The sequence below is a fragment of the Dipodomys merriami genome, unplaced genomic scaffold (genome assembly GCF_024711535.1).
Source record: "Dipodomys merriami isolate MVZ:Mamm:240054 unplaced genomic scaffold, mDipMer1.0.p SCAF_542, whole genome shotgun sequence".
In the NCBI taxonomy this organism is placed as follows: domain Eukaryota; kingdom Metazoa; phylum Chordata; class Mammalia; order Rodentia; family Heteromyidae; genus Dipodomys; species Dipodomys merriami.
Genome location: NW_027206116.1, coordinates 364,396 through 377,255, shown reverse-complemented (window position 1 = coordinate 377,255; position 12,860 = coordinate 364,396). Strand labels below are relative to the sequence as shown.

At 42.7% G+C, this 12,860-nt stretch overlaps 1 protein-coding gene and 1 long non-coding RNA gene across 4 annotated transcripts in view; one reads left to right on the top strand and one right to left on the bottom strand.

The window, feature by feature from the left end:
• The window catches only part of LOC138811636 (uncharacterized), a 189,083-nt gene that overhangs the window by 14,159 nt on the left and 162,064 nt on the right, over positions 1 to 12,860 (bottom strand). The gene's annotated exons all lie outside the window — the stretch shown is intronic.
• The window catches only part of LOC138811635 (alpha-parvin), a 145,924-nt gene that overhangs the window by 84,758 nt on the left and 48,306 nt on the right, over positions 1 to 12,860 (top strand). For both annotated transcript variants that reach the window (XM_069999336.1, XM_069999337.1), the window contains exons 2-3: positions 10,628 to 10,717; positions 10,799 to 10,869. In XM_069999336.1, coding sequence (XP_069855437.1) covers positions 10,628 to 10,717; positions 10,799 to 10,869 — 161 coding nt within the window. The remainder of the gene's footprint in view (positions 1 to 10,627; positions 10,718 to 10,798; positions 10,870 to 12,860) is intronic.

Genomic DNA, 12,860 nt, shown 5'->3' with positions numbered 1-12,860 from the left:
TGGGCCTGGGCGCTGTCCCTCAGCTCTTCAGCTCAAGGCTAGCCTCTACCACTTGAGCCACAGTGCCACTTCCGGCTTTTTTCTTTTTGCTTATGTGGTGCTAAGGAATTGAACCCAGGGCCTCATGCATGCAAGGCAAGTGCTCTACCACTGAGCCACCTTCCCAGCCCTCCATGAGACTCTTATCTCCAATTAATCACCAGAAAACTGGAAGTGGCGCTGTGGTTCAAGTGGTAGAGCGGTTTCCTTGAGCTAAAGAGCTGAGGGACAGAGCCGCCCAGAGTTCAAGCCCCATGACCAACAAAAAGAAAAAAGAAAAGCTGTTAAAGAAAACTAGGACGATATGGTGTTAAGGTTTGAAAGCTGGAGGCAGCTAGCCTGGGATCAAATCTAGGGCTACTTTGTAGTATGTGATGTTGAAAAATTACATAACTTCCCTCTTACTTACCTCATCTGTAAAATGGAATGGTACTTATGGAATTGCTGTGAAGATTAAGTTAGTGTGTGTATAAGTGTATGTACATGACGTCCATATGCCTGGTCCAAAAGAAGTACAGTTTGCTTTACCATCATCATTGTTCACAAAAGTGCTCCTTCGGGAGAAACTTAGACTTAGCCCACCAGCACACTGACCTAATCAGAACACACATGTCTCCTAAGCAGCCACAATGAATTGTTATTATTCCAGAGTTTACCACTTGGAAATTCAAAAGACAGATGTAGGTATGAAGGTCAAAGAGAATGAGATGCAGAAAGGAAACCTGACTCAGGATGCACAAAGATGAAGGGAAGTGAGGTGGAGAGGCTGCAGTGATGTCTCTTGTGCCCACATACCCCTTGCCTGGGGCCCTGCTGGCCCACCAGAGGCTTCTACATCTCCAACACACCTCTCCTATGTGTCCACCACCCTATGGGAACACCGTACTCTCAGGATCAGTCAGACCTGCCAGAGGTCTAATCACGTTGCTCTGCCATTGTGAAATCCCCCCTCTCCCAGAGACAACACTCCTTGATACTCTTCAGGTCTCTGAGAGCCACCAAAAGTAGTTTCCCTATAGAAATCAGCTAATGCCAGCCATTAGGTGTTTGTCTGTCTGTGTATTCATAGCTCCTAGCCTGGCACCAGAAATGCAGTTGGTGAAATAAGCAGAGTCAGCTCTGTTAGAAGGTTGCTCACTGTCCCTATACTTCCCATGGAATTGGACAGCTTACCAGCTCACGTTCTGTATTGTCCCCAAGGCTTTTCCAAAGGCTTGCTATATGTGGACACATACATGTACAACCATGTACAACCCTAATATACTCCCAGGTTAACACATGAGTACCACTATCTGCTTAAGTCAGGGCAGAAGGCAATGGTTGTGATTCTAAAGAGATACCAGGCCAGGGCCTGGCCAAAGACAAAGAACAGTGATATATTGTTCCCCAGGACTTCTATGCAGTGTTTAAATTTAACTCCCATGGCTTGAGACCACAACCAGTATTTCCATTCAGATTATTTTGATGGCTCAGAGCCTGCCAATAGTGCTTCTGATTCCCACCAAGTTTACTGGCAATTGGAGGGCAGTTGTATCACGTGCTGTGTGAACAGTGAATTCATGCCCAGGGGCCATTTGGTTGGCCACCTTCCAGCTCTGCAGAGACTATAAAACCAACCAAATAAAAAGACTTTGGTAGAAACTATAAGACTCAGTGCTATAGAGCCTCACATCAATTCCCATCACAACACCAGCCTCTCCCTTTCCTTCTTTTGGCTGTGCTCCAAGGCCCGGATGTGAAATCCTAGTTACTAAACAGCTGTGTGAAATACAGAAGAGTATAGCAGGACCCTAGTGGTCTGCTGAAGCCACCGAGAACAGGCTGCCATGTCATATATTATGGCTGCAGAAACAAGTATCATTTTTGTTAAAGAGTAATAAAACTTCCCTTGTTTAAGGGACCGGGTGGGCAGGGTGGGGATTTTGCATTTTCTTTTGGCATCACGTGGAGGAAAAGTGAATCCACATGTTGTAGGGAAGGGTGAGTATTAAGAGTATTAATGGAAAAAACCATTGTAGGCAGAACAATGGCTCTACCAAAGAAGTCCTTGTCCTGATCCCTGGGATCATCAGAAATTTACCTTAAATAGCAAAAGGTAATTAAAGTTGCATGTAGAATTTCCTCTGTGTTCATCAGCTGATTCTAAAATACACAGAGATCACCCTGGATTATTCAAGCCAGAGACAGAGTGATTGCAGTGTGAGATTTGACCCTTCCTCCCATTGCTGGCTTTGAAGATGGCCTTAGAGATCCACAAGTCAAAGAATAAGGTTGACCTTCAGAAGCTAGAAAGGGAAAGAAAAGTGAACTATCCCCTAAAGCCTGCAGAAGAGAACACAGCCATAAGAACATCTTGAGATTAGCCCAATTAGACCCATATTGGACTTCTAACTTATATATCTGTAAGGATATAAGGATAACACATCTGGATTATTTTAAGGCACCACATTGCTGGTAATTGTCTATTGCAGCAAAAGAAAATGAAGACATAGGTGCCTGGTAGAAAGATTGACATCAGGAACCATGGATAGAAAAAAAACTTCTAAATTATTGAAGGACCACAGAGATGTTTCACTATGAGAGACCTCCTTTCCTAGAAAGTAGAAATGATCCTGTGGAGCATCCTTGAGTGGTGAGGGAGCTCTTTTCTTTCCCTCTGAAAACAATTTTAAAAAAACAGCTAAACTGTACTCTCTTCCTGGAAACTTGGGATTGCCTATTGGGAATTATAGCTTGTCCTGTAGGGCTAGAATGATCTTTGGGTGCTGTCTTATACGCATTGCCAAAGATATTGAGGTCAGCACCATCCCCACCCTGAGGTTGTCTCATTTATCATGTAGATAGGTTCTACTGCTTTCTGACCATGGTTCTCCAACCTCCTAAACAATTTTTATACTTGTCCACAAGGTCAAGGAGTGAGTGATGCTTAATAAAAAATTTAATTGCTTACCTTAAGGTTTACTCCTTATGCTACAAGCTTACATGGGTGTGACAAGTACATATCATGTATCCACCACATAGTACCACACAGAATCCTTCTACCATTTTAAAAGTTCTTCAGTACTTACTTTATTCAACCCGTCTCAGCCCCAAGATCCTGTGAACCACTAATCTTGTTTCTTTCTATGCTTTTCATTTTTTTTACATTGCCCTATTATTGGAAGTATACATTAAACAACCTTTTGAGACAAATCCTGTTTATTTAGGAATATGTGCTTAAGGTTCTATATGTCTCAAGGTTTGAGAGCTCATTTCTTAACTGAATATTTTCATCATATTAATACTCTACAATGCTTTTATCTACTGAAGGATAACTCATTTGCTTCCATTTTGGGGAAATTATGAATAAAACTGCTATCAGTATTTGCAGGGTTTTGTGTGAACATATTCTCTAATCAGCTGAGTAAATTCCTGAGTGTGATTGCTGGCTTATATAGTAGGTTCATAGCATTGTAAGAAAGTACTAAACTGTCTTCCAAAGTAGCTGCGCCATCTTGCATCTCCCCAGCAATGAATGGAAATGAATGTTGCTCTACATCTTTGTCTTTGCTGTTGTCATTTCAGCCATCTTTATACATTTGTTGTGATACCTCATGGCTTTGTTATTACCCTAATGATTAGTGATGAGGAATCATCACCAGAGACAAATGCTAATGAAACATCTTCATTTCGCTTATTTGCCATCTGTCCATTTTCTTTGGTGACAAATCTGTTCAGATCTTTCGGCCATTTTTTAGGTTTTTTTGTTATTGTTCTAAGATGTCTTTATTATTACAGACAAGTTTTCTCAGCTTTGCAAATATTTCCTCTGTTTATGAGTTGTTGTATTGAAGTCTTTTACAGTTGAAATCTTAATGAAGTCCAACTTACCAATTTTCCTTTTATAGATTGTCATTTTGGTTTTGTATCTAAAGGAGTTATTGCCAAAGCCTAGATCTCATGAATTTTTCTTTTTAGGAGTTTATAGTATCATGTTAATATTTAAATCTGTGGTCATTTCAGGTTTTGGGAAAGGCATATGATCTGTGTCTAGATTGATTTTTTAAATATGTATTGACACCCAGTTATTCCCAAGACTATCCTTTCTGACTGATTGCTTTTACTCTTTCATTGAGAATGAATTGTCTCTATATGTGGGTCTCTTCTTGAGTCTTCTGTTTTGTCCCATTGTCCTTGGGTCTGTTCTTTTACCAGTACCATACTATTCTGACTACATAGCTTTGGAGTGGTTGTGAAGACTGATAGTGTCAGCTTGCCAACTTTGTTCTTCATATAAACTTTAGAATCAGTTGGTCAGTATCCACAAAATATCTTACTATAACTTTGGCTGAGGGCTTTGTGATCATCTGCATATTAATCTTGCACATAGATAGATTTATACCTAAGAATTACATTTTGTGTAAGTGATACTATGCTTTTAATTCCAAATTCCAATGATGCATTTTCATATATAGGAAGCAATTGACTTATTATATATTATATATTTATCTTATTTCTTGCAACCTTGCAAGCATTCCTCATTTCTAGGTGTTTGAGGCATTTTTCTTTTTTTCTTTTTATGACTGAAGTCAAGATCCTAACACCCTAAATCCTACATAATTACTGGTCACTCTACTCTTTTCCCTTTCCCCTGAGCATCAATAATTACCCCCTCTCTTTATTCCTGTCTTGTTTTCCTTCTCACTGTTATTTTGATACAGATGTGCTTTTGGTGGTATACTTGTGTTAGATGAAAATTTAACTATATGATGTCCAGCTCAAATGCTTCCCTTTCTAGGAATCCCTCCCCATTTTCATTCAAAATCAGCTTCTGTCCGTCTGACCTCCCACAGCCCTTTCGGGTTGAGGGCAGTGTATTGCTTATTTTGTGCATGGGCCTGTTCATGAACTCACTCTCTGAATAGATTGAGTCAAGTCTCCAAACCTGATATGAAGTTACTTCAGAGGAGTTATGCTTACTGGTTAAATGAAGAAATTACTGAGCTTGTATGTATAGGAATCCCCCCACACACACACACACTTGGTTTTTCATTTGTTAAGTCTTTATTCATTCTTTTCTCCATACTTACTTTCCCCACAGTGTTAAAGTCTCTAGACATAGTCTAGGGTGTAAGAGATCCTGTAGTATTCTGTACAGCCTAGGGTAAGTAGGCAAAGGGGAGGGAGGACTTAATGGATGAATAGATCTGTAATTAACTTTATAATCCTGATGTCCCTATGTATTGATTAGTGAGATTGGGCTTCAAGTCCCAGAAACAAATGTTCTTCTAGCTTAACTAGTAAGTTATATTTCTTTTATTTCCTACAACTAGACATACAGAGCAAAAGTAGCTCCTGGGATGGGTTCAGCAGTATCAAGAACCTCCTCTTTAGGCTAGGTACTGATGGCTTATGCCTGTAATCCTAGCTACTCAGGAGATTGAGATCTGAGGATCATGGTTCAAAGCTAGCCTGGGCAGGAAAGTCCATGAAACTCTTATCTCCAATTAACCACTAGAAAACTGGAAGTAGAGCTGTGGCTCAAAGTGGTAGAGCACTGGCCTTGAGCAAAAAAGTTTAGGAACAGTGCCCCAGGCCCTGAGTTCAAGCCCTATCCCCCAGGCCCTGAGTTCAAGCCCTATCCTTTTCTTTATTTCTATCAACCTCAGCATATCAACATCTTCTTGGACTACTCACCTCAAAGTTTCAGCCACAAATCTAGGCAAAATATCCTGATTCAAGAATTCTTAGGAAAAAATACCTCTTTGCCTTGGGCTTCTCTTTCTGCCCCCTTTTGCCTTTCTTTTCTTTGTTTATTGAGTCATGGGTTCACTGTGGCACCTAGACTGGCTAGAACATGAGATCTTCTACCCTCAGCCTCCAAAGTCCTAGGGTTACAGGCACACCAAGCTTGAGCTTCTCTTTAAAATAGAGGAACACTGTTCCTTAGAAGCTCCTAGAAATTTCCTCTCGGAGTTCATTAACTAGGTTTGTATCATGTGACAGTACTTGAGCCAATCACTGCTACAGTGACTAAGAGCATTGTGACTAAACCAACTAGTATCTCAGCTTGAGACACAGGACAGGGAAGTATATACTGGAAGCAAGTGAAAGTTCTTTTAATAAAAAGATTAAAGCTGAGCATAGTGGCTCACACCTGTAATCTTAGCTGCTGAGGAGGCAGAGATGATAAGAATGGAGGTTCAAGACTAGGTCCAACTGGGAAGGTGGCTCAGCGGTAGAGTGCTTGTCTTGCATGCATAAGGCCCTGGGTTCGATTCCTCAGCACCACATAAGCAGAAAAAGCCAGAAGTGGCACTGTGGCTCAAGGGTAGAGCTCTAACCTTGAGCTGAAGAGCTGATGGACAGTGCCCAGGCCCAGAGTTCAGGTCCCATGATCAAAAAAAAAAAAAAAGGCCAGGCAAAAATTCACAAGCTCTTCCTCAATCAATAAAAAATCTGGGTATTGTAGCACATGCATGATCCCAGCTATTTGGAAAACATAAATAGAATGGCTTAGGTTTTCCACCCACAACCAAGGGCTGGCAGTGTTCTTGAACTGACCCAGCACCTGCCTAGTAAGCACAAAACCATGAGTCTAGATGCCCCCCCCCAAAAAAATACATATATAAGTAAATAAAGCTAAACTTAAAGAATAGGGAAGAAGTAACGGGCAGGGTCAGCTATTTGTTTTAAAGAGAATGCTTTAATACCTGATTTTAGAGGAAGTTGAGTCACAGGAGACCTACATCTGATAAAAATAAAAGTGGATTCAAATCCAGCGCTTTCACATTTCAAAATCTATCCACAGACTTTCTACTGTACAACAGGATATAGCATCAGATCGTGGTTCTAGAAAATGAAAGACCCTACTCTTGGGGTAAGCACTGCACAGGTCAGGCAGTCTCCCGCCTTCCCAAGCCTGACCTTCAGCCAGGCATTTAAGCTGTTTATCAAGTCCTGACTAATGGCACTATGAGACACGGAGGGCTGCACATTCAGACCTAGTTTCAGATTGTTAGAGGAGGTTCAGGGATAAACATCATATTCAGATTCTGTGCTCAGAAAATTTAGTCGCAGCTCTTTGTCTTTCCCGAGTACAGATATTGGCAAGGGGCTTCTGCTGGGCCCTGCTCTGGCTTAATAGAAATGAAACCTCCAAAGCAGGCGGGCTGTTTTGGGAAAGTGGCCACTAATGGGGCCCCATGGGGCAGGGGGCCAGGCCTGAACTGGGCAGTTTGCATATTCACTTTTACAAACAATTGGCTGAGAGTCAGCAGTTAATGGAATGGGAATGATGTTTCTGTACCAAATCGTTTCCTGAAAAAAACATTTCCAATTGCAAACATATCTCAGCCTTTCTTCTTAGGTTTGTTATGTCTCTGTGAGTGAATTAAAGAGGCAGGGTTGAGGGAAGGTTTCTGACTACAGATTTTTTCATCTGAAAACATTTTCCACAATGATCTACACTACAAGGAGAGATCTCATTCAGGCCCACCTTCAGGAGTCCTGGCTGAGACTATTGCTTTTCTAGTCACACTTCAGAGATGTTTAAATACCTCTGTGTTTACAAATGGGCCCTCGCCATGCAAGATCCTGGGACAGGTACAACCTTTCTTCCTTTACAGAATGCAAGCTGGGAGATGCTGCTTCAGAAATGCGCATGTGCATACAGGGTCAGGCAAAAACATAGATGTTCCCCTCTCTCCCAAGGTGAAATCCATTCCGTCCCATAAAAGGATATTATCAAATTCTGCTTTTACACATAACCTGTGTGGGTTAAGTCTTGCGATTTGGATTATATATTAAACACATATTTTTGAGTGGGTATTACAAAATATCAGGTGCTTTTCTGAATGCATATGCTAATGCATTTAATTTTCCCAACAACCGTAGGAGGTTTGGCATTACTATCAGTTTCTGGTGCCTCAGTTTCCTCATCTGCACAATGAAACTGCCTTTGACTGGAGCCACACAACTAGAAAGTAGCAACTCCTGGATTTGAATCTAGGCAGCCTGGCTCCCAACCACTGCAACCGTTTGGCCTCTTGGGGATCTAACAATGAAGAAAAGACAGAGTTGTGGGAGTTGGGGAGGGGGGCGTAGGATGAGATAATACTTAATAATACTTGTTTAATATTTATTATGAATGTTAGGAAGAAAATAAAACATGACAGGGAGATGAACAAAGGGTCTTTAAGTTGGCTGACTGAGTATGCTGAGAAGCCATAATTGAGAATAGGAAAATAAATGATCCTATTTCCAGTTTATAGAATACTGTGGCTGCAATGTGGCAAGTAAGTGGGGGAAATGCAAGAGCAGATAGTGGGCCAGTTAGGATGAAAGCTAACCAATGGTGGCTTGAACCAAGATGGTACTGAGAGGTGGAGCCTGAAAAACTTCCACAAGTGGAAGGAAAGGAAGAACTTAAAGGTGTGATTCATTGGAGTTGGGCTTGAGCCAATGTATAAACAGAGGTGTCATCTATTGAGGAGAAGAATAGGGAAATAAGGGGTTTGTTTTTGTGCTGTTAGGGCAGGTATGAAGGTGTTGAAATCCCAGCAAATTTCTTCCATGTCTTAAGAGACTCAGCCTTGCATCCATAGGTAAGCATAGTTTCCCCCCCTTCCTAGTATATGTACTTCAGTGCTCGTTGCAAAATAAAAATTGTGCTTTTTTTTGTAAGAAAAAGCCTATGAAAGAGAAAAAATAGTAGAGGAGACATAAGAAAAAAATTGTAGAAGTCTAAAGAAGAAATTGTAGTCAGGATCAAGCCTGTAATCCTAGTTTCTCAAGAGGCTATGATCTAAGGATGGAAGTTCAAAGCCAGCTGGGGCAGGAAAGTCCTTGAGACTCGTTAGCCACCCAGAAGTGGAAGTGGGGCTTAAGTAATAGAGCACTAGCCACGAGAGAAAAAGCTAAGGGACAGCACTCTGGGTTCAAGCCAGAGGGATGGAGAGAGAAAATAAAACAGGAGAAGAGTAGAGAGAGAGAAAAGAGAAGCAGTTGCACTTGGCTAGAAATCTTATATTTCCAGACCATTAAAGCTTCGAAGAGTCACCTCTTTTCCTGCTATGTTTTATGAAAGGGAATTCTACCAAACAGTGGATGTGTGTGAAGTTGAAGAGTCAAGCTGGTGATGGGTAATGCCAAGTGTCCCAGCTAAGGGACTTAAACACCAGCTTCCTAATATGTCTGTGTCTCTTTTTTTTTTTTTTTTTTTTTTCCGGTCGTGGGGCCTGAACTCTGGGCCTGGGCACTATCCCTCAGCTCTTCAGCTCAAGCCTAGCGCTCTACCACTTGAGCCACAGCGCCACTTCCAGATTTTTTCTTTTTGCTTATGTGGTGCTGAGGAATCAAACCCAGGGCCTCAGGCATGCAAGGCAAGCGTTCTACCACTGAGCCACCTTCCCAGCCCATGTCTGTGTCTCTTTAAGGTGGTGTCTGTTCCTTTGTCTTTGTTAGGCAGACTCATTCCCTAACCAACTGCAACTGCAACTGCAACTATCAGTGAGTTTGCTGATGTGAAAGAACTCTTTGTAAGTGGCTGCCTTTTGCTTAAGAGTTCTTGCAAGTCTGTGCTGGCAATCAGAGAGGCCAGAGTCAATATTTAAAAAAAAAAAAAAAAAAGGAAAGATGGGCTGTTGCTTTTATTAAGGTTGATTGCAGCTGCCATATTAGCTCCTTAAGAACCTCTTGGTGACCAACGCCTTCAGAGAAAATGGTCCTTCTGTACTTAATTGGCAAAAAGTAAAGGGATGGAAGTCATGGCTTTTAGGAGGGGTAATCCAAGGTCAGCATGCACCAACTGCCCAGTGCATACTGGTTTGGTGGTTTAAAAAAAAAAAGTAACCAAGCTCTGTGTATGGGGTTCAGTGCTTGGATGAGAGTCTCTAGTGGTCATTGTCCCATTTTAATGCTTCTTGAGGAAAATGGAATTGTAGATTTCTAGGATTTGAAAAGTAGGGACAACTTAACAGTCATACAATGGGACTCTTCATCCTTACAGCCAAAGTGCACCATCAGTACCCACGGAAGAGGTTAGGACTGAGCTATTCTCTCACAGCTGAGGGGGTTGGGTACAGGAAGGAGAGTGGATCCTGAGAAGACTGTCTCAAGGAAGGCTGCTCAAGAGAGAAAGGTTGAACCACATGTAGAAGAGGCTTACAATACAAACATAGGCCGAAACTGGCAACCTTTTTCCAGGCCATAAGCAATAATAATTGGGCATCCACTGCATACAAAGCAGTGAGCCTGGGAGTGGGGGGGGGGGGGAGGACAGAGGCTTCAGAAAGATGTCAGTGCCCACTCTACTCCTGTTTATTCCAAAATCCTGTCTGAGAAAACATGTTTCTGTATGGGCAAGACCTCCCTATTTCTAAGGAAAGTGCAAGAGGTGACAGGAGGAAGAGGTGAGATTAAGGGGACAATTAGGTCCTCTTAGCAAGGAGCAGCTATGAATCGATCCATTGCAGGCTGAGTAACAGCTGTAATTTAACCTTTGTGGGGCTTTTTTCCCCCCTCTCTGTCAATATTGAACGCATGTGTTACAGAGCTCCAACCTCCTGTCATCTGTCAAAAGGTGACCTAGCTCTCCTTTGTCTTTCAGTCTCGGAGCTGCAGGAGGAGGGAATGAATGCCATCAACTTGCCCCTCAGCCCCATCCCCTTTGAGCTGGACCCTGAGGACACAATGCTGGGTAACTGTACTTGTTATCTGTTGATCAGCTCTGTGCCTTCAAGTGTAGCTTCTCCACTTAATACCTTTCCTTTTTTTATAGAGGAGAATGAAGTGCGGACAATGGTGGACCCAAACTCACGCAGTGACCCCAAACTCCAGGAGCTGATGAAGGTAAGAAAAGAGTAAGAGAGACTCCAGGAGCCGCCAAGCTCCCCAAGTGCCTATAGACCACCCATCCTCTGCAGGCACCCTGTGAGCTGTAGAGAGAACAAAATTCCAGCAGTCCCTGCCCTTGAGAAGCTCAGGGTTGAGTAGACGTGTACCCATACCTGGCGATTGGTGTTGGTCATAAGCACCAGAAAAGTCAGGACAAGTAAGCTCACCTTGGCCAAGATCTCTCACATTCCCAGTCTTCCACCACTTTTCTCAAGATCCCTCAAAAGCACACTCAAACAAGAATTAGTATCACTCCCATTTTCCAAGTGAGAAAAAAACCAAGCAGTTTGTCTATGGTTATGGGTAGAGAAGAAATTCAAACAGAAACATTAAATGAAATACTGTGCATCATGCCCCTTCCAAAACTGTTCACGTCTCCCCACTTCTTTCCCCTGGTCTATGCCTTCATCTTCAGCCTCGCCAAGATACATGTAACAGAAAGGGCAAGTAAGTCATTCATAATGCAAACATACAGATCATTTTCCTGCTCAGAATCTGGTTGTCATTTCTTGTCAGCTGTAGAGTAAAGCCCACATTTCTGGGGGTTTTATTTGGAGTCTGCTGTAGTTCTTTCTTCAAACTCAGATCATCTGCCTGATGACCACTAACTTGTGCTTATTTCCAGCACTCACTGCCCCTAGACTTTGGCTGGCCACCTAGAATGCCTCTAGCTGCTCTTCAAAGGAGAGCCAAAGCTCAGTCTCTTCCTACAGGAAGCCTCCTCTAAACAACAGTGCTAAACAACAGCCTCTGTGTGTAGCAGTAGCCTCAGGTCTTTGGTTTTGTCATTCACTTCTTTCTCCTTCACTAAATGGTGAGCTGCTTGGGATTTTTTTTTATCATTTTTTTTTTGTTTTCATCATATCCCTAGGATAAGGCACAGGATATCAATATGGTAGCTATTTCAAAAACCTGCTATGTTGACTTACTAAAATTAGAAGGAATCTTAGAAGCCATTTAAAAGTAGAATCTTACTGTCTCCATAGTCAAAGCAGCCAGTGCTTGGTAGAAAAATAGAAGAAGCCACGTGAGATTTGGACTATGTTATGTGGGACTGAAGGCAGTCTACCCCAAGGAGATGTTATAAATGTTACTTTGGTCTTTTTCCTGCCTTACGTTCCTATCTGTGCCGTATGCTAGAGTCCAAATAACTCTCAGAAGGATATGGGGACCATGCTACCTTACATTCGAGGCTATGATCTGAGCCCTACAGTAGAGGAGGGGCTGGGCTATGGATGTTGAGTGTCTGGCCCTTTCCTGATTCTATCTGTGCTGTACCCACAGATGACTGCTCAGGCCCAGCCCTTACCTTGCTGTGCCAGAAGGTGGGAAGCTGTGGGTTGAGATTCTGCCTTTCCAGGGGTGCTGGTCCTATTTTGGCAAGGATGCTGGGGTCTAATTCTGTGCTAGTCTAGTCAACCATGCTAAAATGGGCTGTGCGGTTATCAGCTTCCCAGGAGATCGAGACATGGTCAGAGTAGGCTCTGCATGGGACAGGTCTCAGCGTTGCTCTGCCAGCCCCATATTATACTCAGGCCTAGATTGTAAGAGAGGAAGTTTGGGCCTGCACACAGCAATGTGTTATTTTCCAAACTCTAGGATGCTATCTAAAGACACAGCATTTTTTCTGCAGGATATATTCCCACTTCCAGAGAAGGGTTTGATTTTGTAGATGTAGGCTACTTTGGCCACCTTGAAATACATACTCCTAGTCAGACCCCTAATCTTTTTTTGGGGGGAGGGGGGTCCAGTGGGGCTGGAACTCTGGGCCTGGGCACTGTCCCTCAGCTCTTCAGCTCAAGGCTAGCACTCTACCACTTGAGCCACAGCACCATTTCCGGCTTTTTTCTTTTTGCTTATGTGGTGCTGAGGAATCGAACCCAGGGCCTCATGCATGCAAGGCAAGCACTCTACCACTGAGCTACCTTCCCAGCCCACCCCTAATC